The 20,873-nt window shown below is 41.3% G+C and overlaps 1 protein-coding gene across 1 annotated transcript in view; it reads right to left on the bottom strand.

Annotated features, from left to right (window-relative positions):
- Positions 1-927: 927 nt before the first annotated feature.
- Positions 928-20,873, bottom strand: part of LOC139728353 (uncharacterized) — a 31,688-nt gene continuing 11,742 nt past the window's right edge. Inside the window, exons 2-5 of the mRNA XM_071639297.1 lie at positions 7,150-7,478; positions 5,978-6,215; positions 4,443-4,878; positions 928-4,053 (exon numbers count right to left, since the gene is read on the bottom strand). Of these exons, the coding sequence (XP_071495398.1) occupies positions 2,572-4,053; positions 4,443-4,878; positions 5,978-6,215; positions 7,150-7,432 (2,439 nt within the window). The 5' untranslated portion in view covers positions 7,433-7,478 and the 3' untranslated portion in view covers positions 928-2,571. The remainder of the gene's footprint in view (positions 4,054-4,442; positions 4,879-5,977; positions 6,216-7,149; positions 7,479-20,873) is intronic.

The raw sequence follows: 20,873 nt of genomic DNA, 5'->3' as shown, positions 1-20,873 counted from the left end.
TAACCCCGACACGTCAGACTTCATTATGTGACCTTTACATTGACATTGTACGAGATCTTTCTCTAAATCGTACCCGTTCGTATCTGCCATCATTCATAACTAGAAAATTCAAATTCAATTCAAATTCGAAATTTGGTACAAAAACCAGAAATTCTAAAATCCTGGAAACATCTTTGGAATTGTGAAGTTCCTTTTTCACCATAATCAAATACTTTGAAACAATGACAAGAAACTTACACGCTCATTGTCTAATCAACATCTATTGGATTGATTTAAGGAGCTCCTTCAATTACTCAAAACGGGGAACGATAACCCTGTGACCTTTGATCTTTGACTATAAAGCTTGCTTTCTCTCTAAAAAAAAACACACACACAAAACCTGTCTATAGTGACATACATAATTACACATAGTTGTTTCATTACGAAATCTCAAATTGTTCCTCGATTAGGATGACCACTGAATAATCGTACTCGCAAAGATCTGTAGAAAGACAACGTGAAAACACGATGCTTTAAGAGGCATAGAAAAGCTTTTGTATCACCTCAAAAGCAACTCGCATCGGGACATTTCCACTTTTCTTGCTTTTTGATAAACTCACGAAGACATAGAAACAAAAGCTATGTGGAAAGTCTACGTGAAAACCTTTACGTCATCGGCATTAGGTTTTGCCTGGGGCCTGTTTCATAAAGAAAGGTGCAGGTATACCAAACTTTAATGTCATGGCAGCTACCACGGTGATGACTGAAATACTAGCAGCCGATTGGTTGTTACCAAGCTGTCACCATGGCAACTGTAGCTTATCCTATACACAACGATTACAAACCGTTCCATGACATGCGTCTCCGATAAGACAAATGAGCATTTTTTGTTTTGTTTTGTTTAATGGGAGGGGGGGGGGGGGGAATAACGTTACGCCAATGTGATACTGGGGGATAATTTTTAGTACCTCGCTGAGAAATCGGAACATATTTTCATCGAGTGATTGTTGCTGGAATCGGCGAATCCTTCAAAATCACACGCGAATATTAATAACGGGGGGGGGGGGGATTTCATTGAAAGAACTAAGCCTTAGCGCTTTAAGGTTCGACAGGAATATTCTCACATTGGAATCGGCTAATTCTTCAACATGACATGCGAGTATTAATATCAGAGGTAAAAATGCTCACAGAAAAAAAAGCCCTAGCAATTTAAGGGTTCTCGAGGAGTATTCTCACACCTGGCTTTAATAAAAACACTTCACAGATCTAAAATTGCTCTTTCTAAGACGTCAGACACGCTCTCCAACAATGGTGAACCTTTAAATAAATCTAATGCATATTTCATATCCATTAATCAAACGCGTCAAAGCAGTAATCAATATATATCTCTTCATAAAACTGATCACTCATAGTCTCCACTAAAATTGAATGGAAGCCACATAAAAACAAGACCGAATCAAAACAGTACGATATAGAACGCCACCCACATAGGTCAATGAAAGTTCACATACCGTTCAAAATCGTTGACGCATCCAAAACACAGGGGATACTACGAATGGCCTAAAACATGACTTCTTTCTGTTAGAAAAAAAAAACAAACAAACAATGGCATAACATTGTATTTGAACTTTCCTTATGCATATATTTTTCTTTAATAAAACTGCATGATGCCCTCTGAAAAAAAAGAGGCTAAAATTCATGATTTGAAGGGAATAGTGGAATACCAAAATACCGACACTTTACAAGGCATAGTGGTGATATGCAGCATCGTAGTCACCATAACGAATAGAATTAAGAAGACTATTCAAATCAATCACATCGATAAATGGAATTCAATTCGCTGCGTTCACAATTTAATGTATCAATTGGATTGTTTGACGTGTGTAGGACAGTGTTCGTTTCAGTTCCTTGTTCAGAGCATGGACCTATTGTTGTAGGTCCATGTTCAGAGCCACAAAACCACTTTCTTTCACTACGGTCAGCAGTTTTTAACCACAGATACATTGTATGGGGGAGAAATATGCATAAAGTATTTTGACTGTCGCTGGTCTGAACGCATTAAATACATAGTCGGCCTCAAAATACTTAAGGAATACTGACTGCTTTCACTGATGTGTATTAACCAAAGCATCTCCGAAATGTTATATTCTCGTTTTGAAGAACAAAACCGCCCAGCATTGCTCAGCAGAGCGCTTGGTGTGTTTTTACAATTCATTTCGCATCAATATTCCACTAAAGGATTTGCATTCTTGTTGTGAAAACGCACACACACACACACACCTTGTCAAAGCAGTCAGCAGTTGAAATCATTATAAACGGTGAAATGTTCCCCCGCCTTCACCGCGATCGTTCTACACCATGTCCTGTCGCTCGACATAATCTCGACTAGGCATGACACATGTTTTCAAAATGACATGCCATCACGATGAACAAAGATACAAACAACGTAGATTAGCTCGACGTTTAGGCAGCGAGCATTAGCGCCTACGACCTGCAAACTGGCAAGTGCAGTCATTAATATAAATAAAAAGATATCTCTCTATTTTCTACGATTCCACCACGCAAGGGGGAATAGACGTCAATTAATCTGGGCTAGTTTGGAGACATGGAGGCGTCTTCCTTTGCGGACGAAGACGGCGTGTCCTCTTTGCTCTCGCCGCTACTCTCGCTGGCGCCCGAAGTGGCGATGCTGGGCGCACTGCTCGAGTTGCGCATGTTGAGGACAGGGCGCAAAGGCTCCGACTTGGAGATGATGGATTCTATACTCAGACTCAAGGCGCTCCCCTTGGGTCGCCTCTCGGGTTCCTGGAGCTTTTGGCTCTCCAGAGCAGTAGGCTTGGTGTCGAAATAGTAGTCCCTGAAGCGGCGTAACGACTCCTTCTCCTTTTCCTTTTCCTTCGGAGAGGTCAGGGAGGACGGGGACTCGTGTTCCGTCTGGGTTTCCATGGGACTGGGGAACTGAAAGAACGTCCCCATCTGGCCCCGTTGCGTAGGCGTGCAAGGCAGGGAGCGGGAGGATGGACTCGAGTCCAGGAAAATCTTGGGCGACTTTGTATCGTTCTCGATGAACGAAGGAGGTCGCGTGCTGTCGCGGTTCCACTTGCGCTTGAATCGCAGCTTAATGGGTATTGACTCCATGCCACCAGTCGCTGCCTCTTCCGCGTCCAAGAGATCCTCCTCGGAGCGACTCTCACTGCTTGTGTGCACGATGATACGTCGTGGCGGCGCCGGTCCGAACTTACGCGCCTCCAGCCGGTCGTTGATAGGCGGTGCGCTACTGGGTGGCTTACTATCGAACAGGAGTTGTTTGGAGTCCACCTTAAGCGGGGGTGGCGGTGTCTTTCGGCGCGGCTTATCTCTGTCGCGTCGCTCTTCGGCATGGCTGGGTACCGCGCATTGAGCTGGTTCTGCGGTCTTCCGAACCGGCGAGTTCGTCACGGTGCGATCGTCGATGGTGATGGCGGGCGGGATGCGGCGTTCGCTGGCTTGCTGCTCACTGGCATGCCGTTTTTCAGTCATCCTGCGCTTGTAAAGCTCGGACTGCAGCGGCCGCTCGGGAATACGGATGGAGAGTTCTTTCTCGGGGGACTTCCGAACTCGTTGCTGCTGCTCAAGAGCTTGCTGCTGCTCAAGAGCTTGCTGCTGTTGCTCCTGCCGCTTCTGTTGCTCGAGCCGTTCCAACTCCTGACGCTCGAGTCTCTCCTGCCGCTTCTGCTCTTCCTGTCTCTGTAGCTGCTGCTGCTTCTCCGCCGTCAGCTCCAGATTCCGTATACGCATCTCATTCTCCGTGTGCGTCCGCCACAGCGTGCCGGGGGACTGCGGTAACAGTGGGAAGGCCCTGGCGCGGAGCTGGGCTACCCGCTCGTGTTCCAGCCGGGCGATGGCGGCTTGGGCCTGCGCCTCCTGGTGGGCACGCTGGATCTCCGCCGGAGTGTACGTGAACCGCGGCCCGTGCGGCGGGTGTCCCGGTGCGGAGAGGAGCGGGCTGATGGTGGACGAAGGACTAGCCAGAGGCGAGATGTAGCACGGGCTAGCTGGCAGAGAATGGGTGAAGAATGGACCCGGGCGCATCACCTGCACGAAAGTATTGGGAAAATCATCAAATTTCTGTGGAAAATGGATTCCAGTTCAAACGTCATTAAAGACCACAAAATTAGATCAATCACTTACTTGTACTACAGCTTTAAGAGAAACTGTTCCCATGATATCTGAACAAGCACAAATTTTTCATTGATCTTTTTTGGTTAGAAATGCTTTCAATTATGCATTGTTCCATAGTTAATATGCACTGGGCCAGTTGGCCTGCTCACTGTAGTATCTACTCTCCGTGTATGGAGAGGGATTCACATCGTTCTTAGACTTACAAACACACATTGTTCCACCGTGACTCCCACCCAAACCAATTTGCATGCTCTAGAACACGAATGCTGATGTACAAGCATACTTCGGCGGTAAAGCCGTACCTGGAATGCTGCACCGCTGTAGTTGGGCCGAAGGTTGGGGCTCATCAAACCAGCCAGTGGTCGGTCGGGTTCACTAAGGCCTTGCAGAGTTTGCGGTTGAGGGGCAGGGTGACTCGCCAGAGTCGAGTTGGGCTCGGTATCGCCGAGGCTGTGCGAACGGTGCCGTCGACTGCTCGGCTTTTCGTCACCGTCCAGCGACTCGCCCGAGTCGCTGCACGAACCTTCCTTCGTGAGATGCGAAGGCGTGCCCGGCTCGTCGTCCATGTTGAGGTCTTCCGAAGCCGAGCCGAGTCCAGCTCGGGAGGCCGGTACGAATGGAGGCACATATTTGAGATCGGTTCCCGGGTAGTTCACCAAGATGAGCTTGCTGAAGTTGAACTTGTACGTAAAACGTTTACCTTTGGTCTTGTTCAAAATGCGTTTGTTGTAATAGTATCTGTCGGAGGGAAGGTAGACCATAAGAAAATTACACAGTAAGAGCAGAGAATGAATCAAACTCAAATTAGTAGAAGTATTTTCATACTTGGTATAACCAAGAATACTTTGTACAACCAAGAACTCAGCGTGTTACAATGTCTTTTTTTAAATGCAAACTATTTTATATTTTCCGCCAGAAATAAAAAGAAATCATTAGATTTTGCCAATGTTGTAATTTTCTAAAGCAAGCGATAAAATACATTGCCGAAAAAGTAAAGGTTTTTCTATCCATTATTAAATGGAATCTCATTAATATTATCTAGACTATTTTCAAGTGGTCAAATCGTATTATCTGTTTTATGTATCACATGACGTGACATTTATTTGTACTGAATGTTGATTAGTAAATACATTTTGTTAGTTAAAAAAAAAAGTTGAATAAAAAATGTGAAAAAAACAGAAAGATAGATCACTGGGTTCTGTTAACGAAACATGAGCTCTCGTTTTCGACAATCATGAATAAAAACGGAAACTGTGCGTGTACATCATTACAAATTAATAAATATCAGCAAATTTCTAGACATACAATTTATAAGCTCAGATCGGGACATGCAAGGCTTCCACAAATTCTTGAATTTCAAGGAGAAAAAAACAATTAGCAGACTAAGACAGGAAAAACAATTTTGCTCAAGTTTTTATACATTTTAAATCTACTGCGCTACTTTTACTCAAACAGCCTTGGATGTAAAAGTATCTCACATAGACTTGAGTAGATTCTCATCGTCATTATCATATCTTCGTTAAGTATTATCGTTGAGGGTGTACTCCTAGTCAAAACAAAAACTACGTTTCAGAGTCACTGATCTCTGTTTAGAGGTATCTGGATATCTCATTGTTCTTTTCACGTCGCCGCACCGCCATCTTACCAGGCACACTATGGGGATTTGCACATATTAGCTCTAACAGAGACTGTCACCAAGATCACGTGTTGTCGTGAGCTCTATAAGCAAATGTATGGACGATATGCGTGGTAAGATGGCGATGGGGTGGCTTCAAAGCGATTGGCTAATCATGGAACATTCAGACGCTACCTGTAGAGATTCGAGTACGTTTCTTACCGGAGCGCGCGGCTGAGCTTGTCATAATTCATGTGCGGCTTGCACTTGCGCATGCCCCAGAGGCGCGCCAGCTCGTCGGGGTCCTTGATGAGGAACTCGCCGTAGTCGCCCTGCCAGGCGATCACGTCGCGAAACTCTTCCTTCTGCAGCAGCTCGAGAATGAAGTGCCAGAGCTGGATCTGCCGGCTGCCGGGGCTCGACTCCGGCTTGTAGGCCCAATCTGGGAAGGCAACACCACCTCGAGTTGAGGCGAAACGGGAGAAAGACTTAGAAACGACACCAACCACCACACACTTTTCCAGCAGAGGGGGCAGACACACATTTACACATCGAATTTAGGGAGGATTGAATATCGCATACATCTCAATGGCCAAAATTGACTCCCGTTTATAGAAGATGCTTTTACCAGTCTTCCCAACCATCCTGACTGAAAAATATGGGAGCTTTGGCTCAAAACTAGGGAAGAAAGAGAGGTTTTAATGGCAGTGTGTAGTAACATTATCAAGAAAAAGATAATACTCCTATCGAAACATCAGTCAGGTATAATCAAATTCATATTCTTTCCTCCAAATTCAGAATAGCTGGGAAGTCTGTTTTAGATTCTCTCGGAGGACAAAAAGAAATGATAATCAGGGATAGTTTTCAAGCAGCTTCCTGTAGAATCAAGGTGACTAGCCATTTTCATATCATGTAAAATATCTTCGTTTATTTATCACACGGGAAAAATGACCGGAGAACGAGTGGTTTTATCAGTTTATTCAAATTCTATCACTTTATATGCCCATGAGGCCTTTGTAGTATACAATTCATACAATTTAGCATTTCCTAATGAAAATATTTGACGAGGTGCAACATGGGGAAACATCAGGTAAAAATTATGTTTGGCGGAAACCATCTTGGTTAAAATAAGTGGCAAAAAAAAAATGGCACACTTTGAATCAAAATTAAATTTCTCATTTCAAGTGTCCATGATTATAATCATGACCGTATCCGAATTAAATAATAAATGTTTATAACATACTAGCGTTTATAGAATACTTCTAAGAGCATGTTAATTGTTATAATCCCTTGTTTTATGGCTCCAGTAATGTTGCAAAAGTACAATATGCATACTAATGCAAAAACAACAAAGTCAAAACTATTTAACCATAACAATTGTAGGAAATAATTACTGGAATTCCACATGGGCACGTTGGGACTCGCCAAGGGGCCCGAACTCGGCTGCGGAGGGCCGGCTGGGTGGTGCGAGTGGTGGGGCGGCACTTGTGAAGGTGGTCCCAAGGGCGGCTCCATCCGGCGGTACTGCATGAGCATATCGCTGTGCGGCTGCAGCGGCCGGTGTACGGAGAGCGGCAGGCCCGGAACAATGCTGGTGACTGCCGCGGTGCAGGCAGGGGAAACCCCAGCGTTGGGGGCGCTGCTCAGGGTGGTGGTGGCTGGCGGTGGACAAGGCATCAATTAATGGTGTGCACGTGGGATCGCAAAATAGAAACGGGTGAATCTGAAAAAGTGAAGAGAGAGAACGAAAAAAAGAGGTTGAATAACAGATCTGATTGACGGAACGCTGACGAAGAAAGTTAATGTTGTTATCTGGTAAACAAGAAAGCAAATGCAAAATGTTCCAATGACTTTGGCAAATAAAATGCAAAGTATTTATTTTACTTTTATTTTTTTTTTTTCAAACTAGAATCGGACTTGGAATACAAAAGTGAAGGAAACGCAGTGACACCGCTCTCAATCACAATTAACTCACAATCCTCCAATTCGCTTGGATAAAACAAAAACAAAAACCGGAAAGTGACAAAAAAAAGGATTATCATACAAGTCATGTTTTAACGTCGAGAAGTCTGCAACTGCAACCATTTCCCCGCAACATATTCAACACTCAATTTTCAATGTTTAAATTCCATTTTTTTACTTCAAAATTAATGAAAGAAAGGGCATTGAGTGCAGTTGTGGTTAGGTGAATGGAAGACTTGTCTGGCAGTGACGTCATCACCTCATCTGATTGGCATTATGACGTGTTTGATATAATATCACTATTAGTAAAAACATGAAGTGAAAGTCTATGATCACTGTCCTGCCAAGATTTCCGCAAAGAGATAATGCCTTTGAGACTACCTCAAATCTAAGCATGTCCCGCAAATGAAACCATTTTCAAAACCTTCAGTTTGCCCTATCACAAACGGTCGAATATAAACGTCTTTTTTTTGGGGGGGGGGGGGGGTAATTGACAAATTGATTAAGAGCAATTGCTCCTTACTGTGTTGGGTTCTAATCTGGCTTCGTCTACTCGTGTGTTTTGTTTTACTTTGAATGGTATTTTGCCTCAAGCTCGCCCACAAAGGCGTTAACTCTGCAGGATGTAAGTTGGTAAACTACGCATATGATACATGGAGAAAACAATACTTGCTGAACATGCAAGGTAATACACGTGTACACAGTATCGGCACGAAGCTTCATGGTATCGGAAAGGAGAAGCGGCTGAAGGCATTAGATAGGAACGTGGGGATGGAGAAGGAGGAGGAGGAGGAGGAGAAGGAGGAGGAGGAAAGAATAAAAGGTGATGGTGGAGACGAAGATTGGACATACACATCTGTGGCCCTTTGCATAAAACTTACCGTTGAATTTCAATGGTAACTACCGTCAAAATTAGGCGTCACAGCCAATCAGCATCAAGGATTATAAAATTTACCACTAATTTGAAGACTAACCGCTAGAAAGGAGCGGTAAGTGCAGCGGTAAGGGTTTTATGCAAGCAGGGCCCTAATAACCAGTAAGACTTATAAATTACCTCTGTAATTCCTACGGGCAGTTAGACACAGAGACAAACTATCATTCCGAGTATAGTGATTCTCAACAAGTCAAATCATTATCTCCACTTTATACACCTTTTTGGGGTTGGGGGTTGAGGGTGGGGATTGGGTTAAGGAGTGGCGTCACAGTAAGGAGGCTCAATTCCTCCTTCATTTTTTCTCCATTCTTTCTATGTACCTCTGTCTCTCTCCCATGGCAATATAGCCACCGTATGAGATGCGTCACGATAAACTTTTGACAATGCCGTGACATTTCCCAATCCAAAAGGTGGAAATATATGGACTGAAGGGAGTCGTACAAATATATATACCTATAGAGAAACACATCTAAAGAGAGCTTGATCCTTTATAGAAGCAGCATTGTCGAGGAAGTTGCATCAAAACCCCCAAAAGGAATAGAAGACAATGACATATATCGAGGGACTTACCTCCGACTCTGAAAAGGGCAAGGAATATACAATCCCCAGGTTGGTGACTTGCCGAGCAAAGGGGTGGGGCGGGAGTAGGGGAGGTAAGGTACAGAAGAGGAAAGACATGACATTGTCGTAATAATATTACAGCATGGAATCATGAAAAGAACACCATAGCGGAGCGCGAAGGGTTGTAGCGGGGGGGGGGGGGGGATTTCATGCAAAGAAACACGTTCGACATCGGAAATGCACAGGATCGGAAATACGCATTCTGACGCGACCTTTTGCTTCTCCCAAGAACGCGCTGAGCGGACAATACAAGTGGCCTAGTTTGCTTCTGGCTAAGGATAAGGTTGAGATTTTTTTTTCATGAATGAGTAAAAAAAAAAAAAAAAAAACAGAAGGTGGAATTGGAGGAGATACTGCAGTGTACTGGCAAAACAAAAGCAAGGAGAGAGAGGGAGAGAGAGAGATGGGGGGGGGGGGGGAGAAGGGATTGCTGATATTCGAAAAGAGATCTTAAATTCGCCGGCAAAACGTCTCCACGTTCTTGGTGAATAGTTAAAACATAGGCGATGGTTATTCATGGCATTTTTATCCGCTTATTTAGTGGCAGGTTATTTTTGACTTGAATCGATGGATGTTAAAACCCGTAGTTTCCCTTTTCATGGAATGGCGGGTTGCTACCGATGTCATGGGAACACCGACCGAGGATTGATGGTTGGCAGATTGGGGAAAAAAACACGGAAAGGGAAATAATAACTTGCCGGTTGCTATTCCTGTTTTAGTTACGCTCTTGGCTGTTGCTATTTCCGCACGCTGTTTATTCACGGCGGGAGAAAAAAAGCGGCTTGAATCGGCTCAGACGCAAGTCACAGTCGTTCGGTATCTCTCGCTGATGGTTCATTACCCACTGTAGGCCTAATGCAGCGCGCCATGCTCACTGCGCCGGTAGCCTGTGCAGGGAGGCTAGCTATGATCACAGCGGGTGACGTCAATCTAATTTACATACGAGAGAAATACCCCTGAACACACGGGCGTGCGGAGTCTCGGAAGGGAAATGCGTAGAAGATCTAATTTTAGTTGCAAACAGATATCCAAGGCTAAACTTATCTGTACGAACGCCATGAATAAAGATGAGAGGAAACAAATGCGTGTGCGGACGAGAGAGGAAGTACCTCGCGCCGAGAACATTGTTTTAAACGTTTGAGCCTACTAATAGAACAGGATTTACGGGCTTTCGACTCGCTTCTCTGCGAGGCGCTTGCGGAAACATTACGATTATAATCGTAGTTGTGTAGAGACGAATCAAAGGGAGTCTCTATAAGGTAAAGGCACTTGACGTAAATTGTTGAATAAGATGGTGAAGGGGTGGGCTGGGGTTAGCGAATTATTTTTATCAACTTCACAATTTTGCTTTGAACCATGCTGCGGAGATGCGGTTTAAAGCATTTTCCTTGTTTTATTTTCACGTGGAGAATGAGGAGGTTGGTCTCCTAAACACTGGAAATACTTATGCCCGTGTCATGACGTAAACAGATCAAAATAATTAACGCGTTAATCTAACCGGTTGTATACAAACAGAATCATTGTTTCCGTACAAGGAAATGCCGCCATAAGGCTTCTTTACGCGTGTGTTCTTATTTTATCTGTTGCCATTGCATTTACGTGCCACATACAGACACACACACATGGATTTATGATCTTATTATGATAATAGCCTCTAAAAATGAAATGGCAAATCAACAATTTAAATGTCACCCCTCGAATCTTTTGTTTGTATTAAATTCAACGCTCAAAATGTTGGGATTTGCAATTCAGTGAAAGGATGAAAAAGATCCGCGATCCAACATTTTGGTGTTAGATTAAACATTTTGAGTATACACTCTGACATTTACAAAATATTCCAGGATTAACAACATTTAAGTGGGAATTACCGTTTTATTTCTAGAGTGTACAGCTGTCTGCAAAATATATACCCACGATTTTTTGTTTATATCATGCCAATTAATAAACTGATTGATTTTTGCTGTCAACCATCTGTCAAACATCAAAAGGAAGTCAGAAACCGGATTCATTTTCTATTTTTTCTGTATATCTTAATGTTTTTACATATTTTTATTATACATTTTTGTTTTTACATATTTATCCTACATTTTTGCTTTGACACATTTTATTACATGTTTGTTTTTGTTTGAATATACGGTTAAATTCACATAAATATATTTTTTTTGACATTCATACCGCACAGTTTTTAATGTGTTATTAGGTAAATTTTGAATTTTTTGTGTAGTATCAACAGCAATTCAGCCTGTTAGCTGCTATGTTTTACTGTGCATGTTTTTATCAATAAACCACTTCAATACAATTCAATTTACTGTGGCACTCGGGCATGGGTTTGATACCGTACATTGTCATATCAGTAGACAGCATTACATTTCCAGTTTCATTTCATTAGCATAACAAAAGAAATGTACAGATTATTATTAATTTTAAAGGCTTTACACACTTTAAACCAACTCGGATATTAGTCATCAATATTGATCACAAGACATATGTTTATGTCAACAACAGTCAGTGCACTGGATTTCTTTACGTTCTCAGCGAGAATTCTTACATTCCAACAAAATAACCAAAGTATGTCTAAAGACACATAAAGATCTGGAAATCTCTGTAATTCTCTTGTTATGTCAATGGAGTTAAACCCAAATTTACTTAAATTGGTAGATGACCCCTAAATACGTCATGTATATCAAAGTCATACCGAAGTACGATCATTAAATCACTCACTTACCAGAAAAAAAAAACAAACACATCTTAAATGTTTAATGGTATGAATAATTGCGCAGACAACATACATATAACATTACATGATGTATTCATATACACAGGGCCATATACATAATAAATATAAACGTGTTCCGGTGAAGACATTTGAATCATGGATACTTATGTAGGTCTACGTCACGAATCACATTGAACACGTTCAAGATAATTAATCTATCATATACAAGGATGTTACTTTGTTTTTCTCTTCTCGCCATCGTGTAAATCTGGCCACCGTCTCGACACAATTTCTTTCTTCTTCCTTTTTTGTTATTTTTATTTCTTTTTTTGGTCGCACCTTTTCCAACTTCCTTTCTCCAACACCGATAACTTCATCCCCGCTCCTAAATTTTCGTTACTTATGGCGGTAAAAAGTACCAGGCTCAATCACTTCCCAACACAAGAAATAAGCACGATTGGTAATTCTCATGAAATTGCGACTTTTCTCTCCAAGGAATCACGCAACACGCCCTAGAAATAGTCGACCCCGCGTTAACACTCGGAGAAAAAAAATCAAGAACCGCAAAAAAAAAAAAAAAAAAAAAACGCATGGAAAAAAAAGTGAGAATCTTCAATCGAATACGTCCACAACCTAAATATGTCCCAGAGTTTCTAAAAATTTCCGCGATACATTAGTGCACCCATCCCAATACAACCCTCTTGTAACGACCGAACCTCCTCAAGTTTATACGTCGGATGTTATTATCAAAGCGATATCTGGATTGATTTTCACGGGACAGAAATACACAAACAGTCCGCCGACGCACACTCACTCGACCCGCGCTGGCTGTTGCATGCATTTTGTAGACGTTATCGTGTCCTTGCTTGAAAAAAAAAAGAGAGAAAAAAAAGAGAGAAATAATAATAGAAAGGGGCTTTAGCAATGATCTCATCTGACAGACACACAATTGTATTTTCCTGTCATAATTTCTGCTCATTTGTTTGTTCGCCATTTTTTTTCTCTCTTTTTGCGGGTTATCCTGATACATTAAAAGGAGAAAGACTACGAGAGTGATAGATACAGAGAGAGAGAGAGAGAGAGAGAGAGAGAAGGAGGGAGAGAGGGAGAGAGAGAGAGAGGGAGAGAGAGGGAGAGACGGTGACGGGATGTTCTGAGACAACCCAAGACTTACATTGAGCAAAGGAAGACGCAGAAACAGACATACAGAGACGTGAATGCGACAAGACTCAGGTGAAATGGGAAGGGGGTATTAGTGTAGACAAAAGATAACGGAGGAAATTGACAAGAAGGCATCTTATACGAAGGCCGCTGTTGACGATGATGGTGATTTTCAGTGTAATGTGAGGTCGCGCCGCCGGTAGTTACGCAGTAGACGGGGCAGAAACCCGAGTAGAAAAACTGACAGCGGTAAGACATTATCAGTGGGTTTCCTGTTTTGCTTGTCTCTCCGCTGAAAATAAGACTATAGCGACATTGCGTGACATTAATGATTAAAGCTAGTGGTTTTCACAACAGCGTGTGTATAAGAGACGGAGAAAGATAAGCCTTGTTTACACTCTGATTTCTTTTATTAAATTAGATGGATTTGGTGCCTTATCTATAAGTCCGATACATTACTGTTATTATCATCATTATTATTATTGCTATTATTATCATTATTATTATTATTATTATTATTATTATCATTATTATTATTATTATGTCCTGTAGTGTTTCACTTTATCGTTTTTTTCCTCTTTCTAAATGTATGTGTATGTATAATATGTATCTTGCATATAGTTGCGCCGACAGCATGTAAATATGAGATAGATTTGGCGCCTTATAAATCCCATATATTATTATCATTATTATTATCATCGTCATCATCATTATTATTGTGGTTGTTGTTGTTGTTGTTGCTGTCACTGTTGTTGCTGTTGCTATTTATGAAGTACATGAAGGAGAAAAATATAAGGCGGTGTGTGGCCTTGTTTTTCGTTGATATTTCTATCGGCTGAAAAACATTATGCACTATTCATCATCATGCTGAACACACACACACTCGAGTTCATGACCTACATCTTTCTATAATATATCGTTGGTGTGAGATCATTCTGTTGAGACTCCCCATAATAACATAGTCGCGCTACTATAAATACACAAAACATCGGGAATGTTAAAGGTACTGTTTACCATTGGGAGCAGTGATTTTTTTTTTAAATCAAGTTATCACATCTGAAGCATATATGTGTAGGTCAGTTGTATCACAAAACATCCTACCATAATATATGAACATTTCGCAATGAAGCCTCAATTATAAGGAAATATTATCACTATTTTTCTCAGTAAACCATAACAGTGCACGGTTTACTTTAGAAATAAAGAATTATAACTATTATCCACATTTTGTATATTTGCAATTCTTAACATTGATTGTATCGATTAACATTTTTACATCCGTTGTTTCTATCCCTAAGTCACATTTTGGAACTATTTTGAAGCACTATAATCAATGATAATAAAGCTGGGTTTTTGTTTCATCTGCAAATGGTAAATAATGCCTTTAAACATGGCATGGCCATGGAGTTCTCTGAATGCCTAGATTCATGGTTGCCGACATTGGTTCCACATACATGACATACACGTACACAATAACCTACCTCAAACAACGTGTAGCATATACGAGTCCAGTCACTACAAACATTACTGTAATATTGTTTACGATTGCCATTGCTATACACTTCTGCCTGAACTCTGGACATAATCCTGACTCTCACCGTCAAGATAACAGCACTCTCCCCAAAGTCTATAACCACATCTTGTAAAAACTGTGTCAAACGACACACAATGAAGTACAGGTTTACAAGAATCATGAGCAATCTATAGATTAAGTCATACGAATTATCAATATGCTCAAAACTTTACTGACCACATCCGCAAAAGGGATGTGCGTAAATGTAGCAACAAGAAAAGAACAACCAGAGAACGGAGCAGAAATGTAAATTTGACCTTCTCCACTGAACTTGTTAAAAAAACAAGAGAGAGATAGTAAGAGAAAAAAGAGCGACTTCGCATCCCTCCTCTTACGAAATATGAGAGAATGGGATATATTCACAAGTCCTCACTTTAATATGCTGAAATCTGATTGGCATCTCTTCCCCCTTTTCAGCAAAGACGCTCCAGATTAAGTCTAAATTCTCGTCAAACCGAAGAGGGATTCTCGTCAAACCGAAGAGGGGGAGATGAGGACAATCACTAAATCTCAGATAATACTGACTCTACAGATCCGACTGCTGGAATGAATCAGGAAATTACACATTCATTGACTGTAACGGGAACAAACAACTCGAGCGAGGAGAAAGGAGGGGGATGGGGAGGGGGGGGGGGGAGAAGAGTGAAAGTGTGGGAGGATAGGTGTATATTGACCTGCATATGCAAAATTATACGTCATTCCACTGCGGAATCAACAATTTTTTAATGTTTTTATTAAACGATAAATAACGTATGTACAGAGTGGTTATGAATACACTTGAAACAGATCAAAACAAAACAAAAATACATAAAAATGACAATAATACTAAAGGAGACTTTTTCGTTTGAACCACCATAAGTTGATTATACTGGATACAGAGTTTCAGAATTTTTAGTAATTGGGGTGAAGAATAAGAATGTTTTTCAAAATTTGTAACAAATCACAATGAAAAAAAGGATGATGATAGCCAAGCCACGCAGAGTGTACGATTAATAGTACAACTCATAATGTAAATAATATGTTTATGGCACAAAGATTCTACAGGTTTTCTTTTTTTTTTTACAGTATTGTCATCGAAATCAAACGGAATTTTTTTCGAGAGAAAAAAAAAATGCCTTAGATGGATTTGTACGATAAAACAATGTGGAATCATCAGCAAGTGACGTCATATCACGTGAGCTCAGCATCTATACAAATTTAACATACCCCGTGATACATTGCCAATTGATTTATTGATATCTACAAGGTTTGATTAATATTGTTCGACTACGTTTCAACCTTCATTATAGAGTTGGATGTGTCTAATCTCTCATCGCACACGAAAAAAGCTTTCGTGCGAGACGGCGGCACAGTGATATCGAAAAGTTCTATGCGTACAGCCGAATACTATATGATACAGAGCAGGCGTTACCGCCTTTGGTGATAACCGCCAAAGAAGCGAGCAAAATGGCAACAGTTAGGGCTTATACCTCCCTGCATACACACTGTTAGTTGGGTAAGATTGATAGCGCGCTGTCAGGGTTCCCGTGTATACATTGTAGGACCTTTACAGGGGACATTATATCCAACAACAAGGACAACAGCACCCAAAAGGTGCTTTCGTTTCCCACCTAAGGTGGTGGCGCGTATTTTGCAAAAACGTTCTCGAGTATCGGTTCTCACATGACAGTAACATATCACCAAGTATTTACATTATTGATTCAATTTATCATTCTCAATGCAATTGTGCAGCTTTAACCATGAAGAGAAAGAGAGAGAGAGAGAAAGAGAGAGAGAGAGAGAGTGGGAGACAGTGAGTTTTGTTGTTTTCTACGTTTTTCATTGCCTGACAGCATACCAATTAAATCTATACAACTTCTTCGTATCTGCACACGCTGAAAATCTTTTACTGTCGATTTCTCTCTTCTGAAGCTAAAATCACTGAAAAGGGGCATTCAAAAGGAGGAAGAAACATGCGGAAAATGCTTCCTTTTTCTTTTCGTGGATCATGCAAGCATTTTGATCATGATGGCTTTACAACACGGATGCTTCTCTGTATGATTTCTCATTTATGGCCCACTCTCTTTTCTTTCTTTTTTTTCTTTCTTTCTTTTATATGTACGGGTAAGATAACAGAATCCTTGTGAACAAGATCTTCTAAAGCTTCCCTTTATATTTCAGTTTATGAAATGTTAAAATGACGCTCATTTCGGAGGTGTTTCAAATATGCCCATGGTCAATAGTATTCTTCATAAATAGTACCACCACTACCACCATCATCATCAGCATGTATAATGAACAACATCGCAGGTCTTACTTTAAGCGTCGATTCCGCCATACAAAGCATGAAGATGAAAGGGGGATAAAAGAGGAAATGGAGAAGAAAGGGGGAAAAACGCACACACGTGGCGGACATTCTCAAGACTTGTAGAAACAGCAAACGGGAATACTTCCCGTCTTACGACAGCCAGATCTGGGGAGAAAAGAAAAGAGAAGAAAGGCGATTCTCTGCCGTACAATCCTCCTCTTGACAAGTTCAGTCGTCTCCCCGGCACACAGCGCTGGACGCGCGAGACTCAACCAGCAGCCATTATTTTTATTGATGGGAAAAAACGGCGGATCGATTGGTAATAGCGGGGCGGAAATTACGACATCGCAAACTCATTAGCGAATGAATCAAAGACGTCAGCAAATTAGGAGTGGGTCGCTTTTCATCGTCTGCGGATCCATTCACAAAACGTCCTCGTATTAAAGTACAGATTATCAGGACGAAGATTCTCGGAGACCTTCTTGCCCATCTTTCAGACACCAGTGGCGACAACGGGTTATAAGTCGAGCCATCTCTATGCCTCTTGGAGGCGCGCTACATAGGCATGACCAATATGTCTGAACAAGTTCGCAAGTTCTGTTATTATATACCGGGAGGCATGAACACCTCTGGAAACAACGCACGAGCTTTTCACTTGCAGCGCGCTCGGCATAAATTGGCGGCTGCCCCCAATCCCCTTAAAAGGCAAAACAAAACAAAACAACATAACCAAAATAAACCATTCAACGCAAAACAACACGAAAATATAAGATAAAATAATTACAGAAAACACAAACAAATACACAAATACACATATAAAAACAAAACAACATTGCAAAGTCATCTCGACTCTCGTCATCTTCGGCTACACGAGAACGCCTTGAGCAGGGAAACGAGACAGACTTCCCGAGAGATCATGCCTCCAAGTCAAATACGGCGTGGAAGTTTTCCTGGGCTGTTCATCTCCATTGTCCCATCTCATCACTGCTATCAATCACAAGTGTACTGATCACCTGATCAGGTCATTTATCTTCACTAAATTCGAAATGTCGCGACTGATTTCCCGTCCGGAGAGGTGGGCAATTACCGCCGCCTGTCACTCGACAATTTCGTTCTTTGTTGCGGTGACGACACGAATTATGAAAACAATTTACACACTTCGACGTCCATTCACAACACTAAGTAGACCTTTGTTTTCTTGTTTACTCTGAAAATCTATTATACACCGCTGACATAGACCCACATAGAAGACAGAGGCTGAGGCCTTTGGTAAACAAGTTGTCACAGCGGAAATCATGCCCAATGAATAACAACGTCGCACGTTTAGTTCCTCCAAAAAAAAAAAACAACAACACACAATTTCCGCACACGTGTCGAGCGTGGGTACCTTAGCGAGCGTGAAATAGAAGGATAAGAAAATATGCATTAGCAGTAACTACAAATGATCTGCCTTTTTGTTTTCTTCGCCGTGTGGAAGCCATACAACTATTTTATTTGAGCAATGTATCCACGTCTCGTACATCCCTGAGTGTTCTTTAGTATATTGTTGCTTTTCTGAATTCGTTTACTCGAGGCCAATACACCAAGTATATTATGTGGGCTGTTTCCCCCCATAATTACCTTGATTTCCTGTGAGTAGAATTCAGAGATACGCTCTCCAATCAAAAGGCTCTCTCTCAAAAAGAAAAAAGAAAAAAAAGAAAGCAAGAAAGCAAAGATTCAATTTGAGGCTCGCCAACGCCTATCAATAATTCGCGCTGTGTCATACGCATTGAACTCTTCACACATGTTCTCGTGTCAAATCCTCTTTTCTGCAAGTGTACCTATACAGATTCGGAATGGTCTCAGTCAAATGGATTTTGAACAGGGTAGTTTAGACGACATCTCACAGATATCATGTATTTTTCATCGAAAATGCGTTGATTAGCAAACTGGCAGCAATAATATTGTGACTTCTTTGTTACGACACAGCTTCAGACAAATTTACGCTTTAGAGGCAGGTGGACTTATACCACTATCGGCACCATAACCGGGTTTCAAAAGGGTCTCGATGGGAAAATATATATGAAGAATCAGGCTAGTTTATGTACGGCCTCGTTCATACAAAAAAAAAAGAAAGAAACTTAACATTTCGACTAACGGTATATATACATACATACATACATACATACATATGGTATTATACCCTCCTTTAGGCGCGTTGACATCGTGCTCATCATAGGTTGCGATGTATCATCTTCACCTACCCTGGTAGCAAATAATCGTATGTTACTTCAGCATCGGGAGTGTATCAATTTCTGTGCATGTTCTAGCCTCCGAGTTCTAAATGAAGGGAATACACTGATTTCGGGGAAAAAAGAATAAAAAACTGCGCAACAACATACATACTCTAGGCAAAATTAGATACTTGGCTACTACACTAATTTGCCATCAAGCTGTAGCTGATTCGTGAAATAAACAAACAAGAAACATAATAGGCACGCCCGTATACCATTCATTTGCATAACAACCATGACAACTGCTACTTAAAGCGAGTAACTCTCAACTCAATACAATCTGAGGGCTTGGGTAGGGAGTTTCTTGAGACGAGGATTCGTCCGGGTTTACAGACTATAAAGAAAACGTATGCCTCATTCTGTCTAAAAACTCTTTCATGGACATTCCGTTCGATTCCCAGTGCCATTCTCCGTTCTGTCTCATGTTTTGCCCACAAATGTTATAAGTATCAGTGGTAGTTTGATGCTTCTGTAAGTTTTTTCAAATTTTTTCCACACGTTTGATTATAAATTATCTTATTTTGAGCATGTTGCCAATTCTTGAGGACGTTGCACGGCATGTTGCTGACTTTTGAGGATGTAGCACCAGAAATTGAGTATGTTACAGCAACATGCTCAAACCCCTAAATTGTGGACCACCCTGGTTATGGTTTGACGCAAACTTTCACTGTTATGGTCATATGACTGCAATCTATCTATTAACCTCTATACATGAGGACAACAAATGGTTTCCATTTCAAAAGACATAACCCATTGTTTTCAGGCTCTTTCTTGCTCAAGTACACTATAACAATTACACAAGAAGATGGCGACAAAGCTCACGAAAAAAAAGAGGAAAATCCACCGGAAACTGTTCTTCCGGTTGGCCGGCAAGAACAAAACGCGCTGATCGAACGGTGCGTCGTCTGTATGACGAGTGCCCACTGAATTTCCTTATTTACAGAGAGATAAATCGAGTGTCCGTGTCCCATTAATGCATGTTATATGTATTTGGAACACACTGCCGAGGAGGATGTCGTTTTGCGTCAAATCAAGGAGTCGTTGTTTCAATTGCACACGTGGTTTATTTCTGAACCGGACATCTTAAACCATAAAGCCTTGAGCAGTGAGGAAGCAGATACTGCATAAAATGTGGATGCAGAAACGTCACAAGAGTCGGGTTGCTGTGACAATGTTTTTACATTTCCAAATTTGTTGATCCTCTTTATCCAGATCCCCCCTTCATTTATATATAAATATGCTGTATATATATATATATATATATATATATATATACATTTTAACTGCGATAAACTTTGTCTATCTATGTTCTAATTATCTCTCTGTTTGTATTGTATGTGATGACAACTCCCAATGCGCCGCTGAGAGAGTAACACCAAGGTCTAGCTGTCGTATTCACGGGAAAATTGAGGCATGGAGCCCAGCACAATATACAACTGTCAGAAAAAAAAAGAAAGAAAGCCGCTGCTGGCTTCCTTCTGCGCAAATTCTATCAGTTCTTGCATGGACACAAGGCGATAACAAGTAGCCCATAAAATGATCATCAACTAACAATGCACCCTCAATCATGTATAGATATAGGTATGGG

This window comes from Diadema antillarum, unplaced genomic scaffold, assembly GCF_040938485.1.
Source record: "Diadema antillarum isolate AM-2024a unplaced genomic scaffold, OU_Dant_1.0 seq00000175_RagTag, whole genome shotgun sequence".
NCBI lineage: Eukaryota > Metazoa > Echinodermata > Echinoidea > Diadematoida > Diadematidae > Diadema > Diadema antillarum.
The sequence above is the reverse complement of the archived record's forward strand: the minus strand, read 5'-3'. Positions and strand labels throughout refer to the sequence as shown.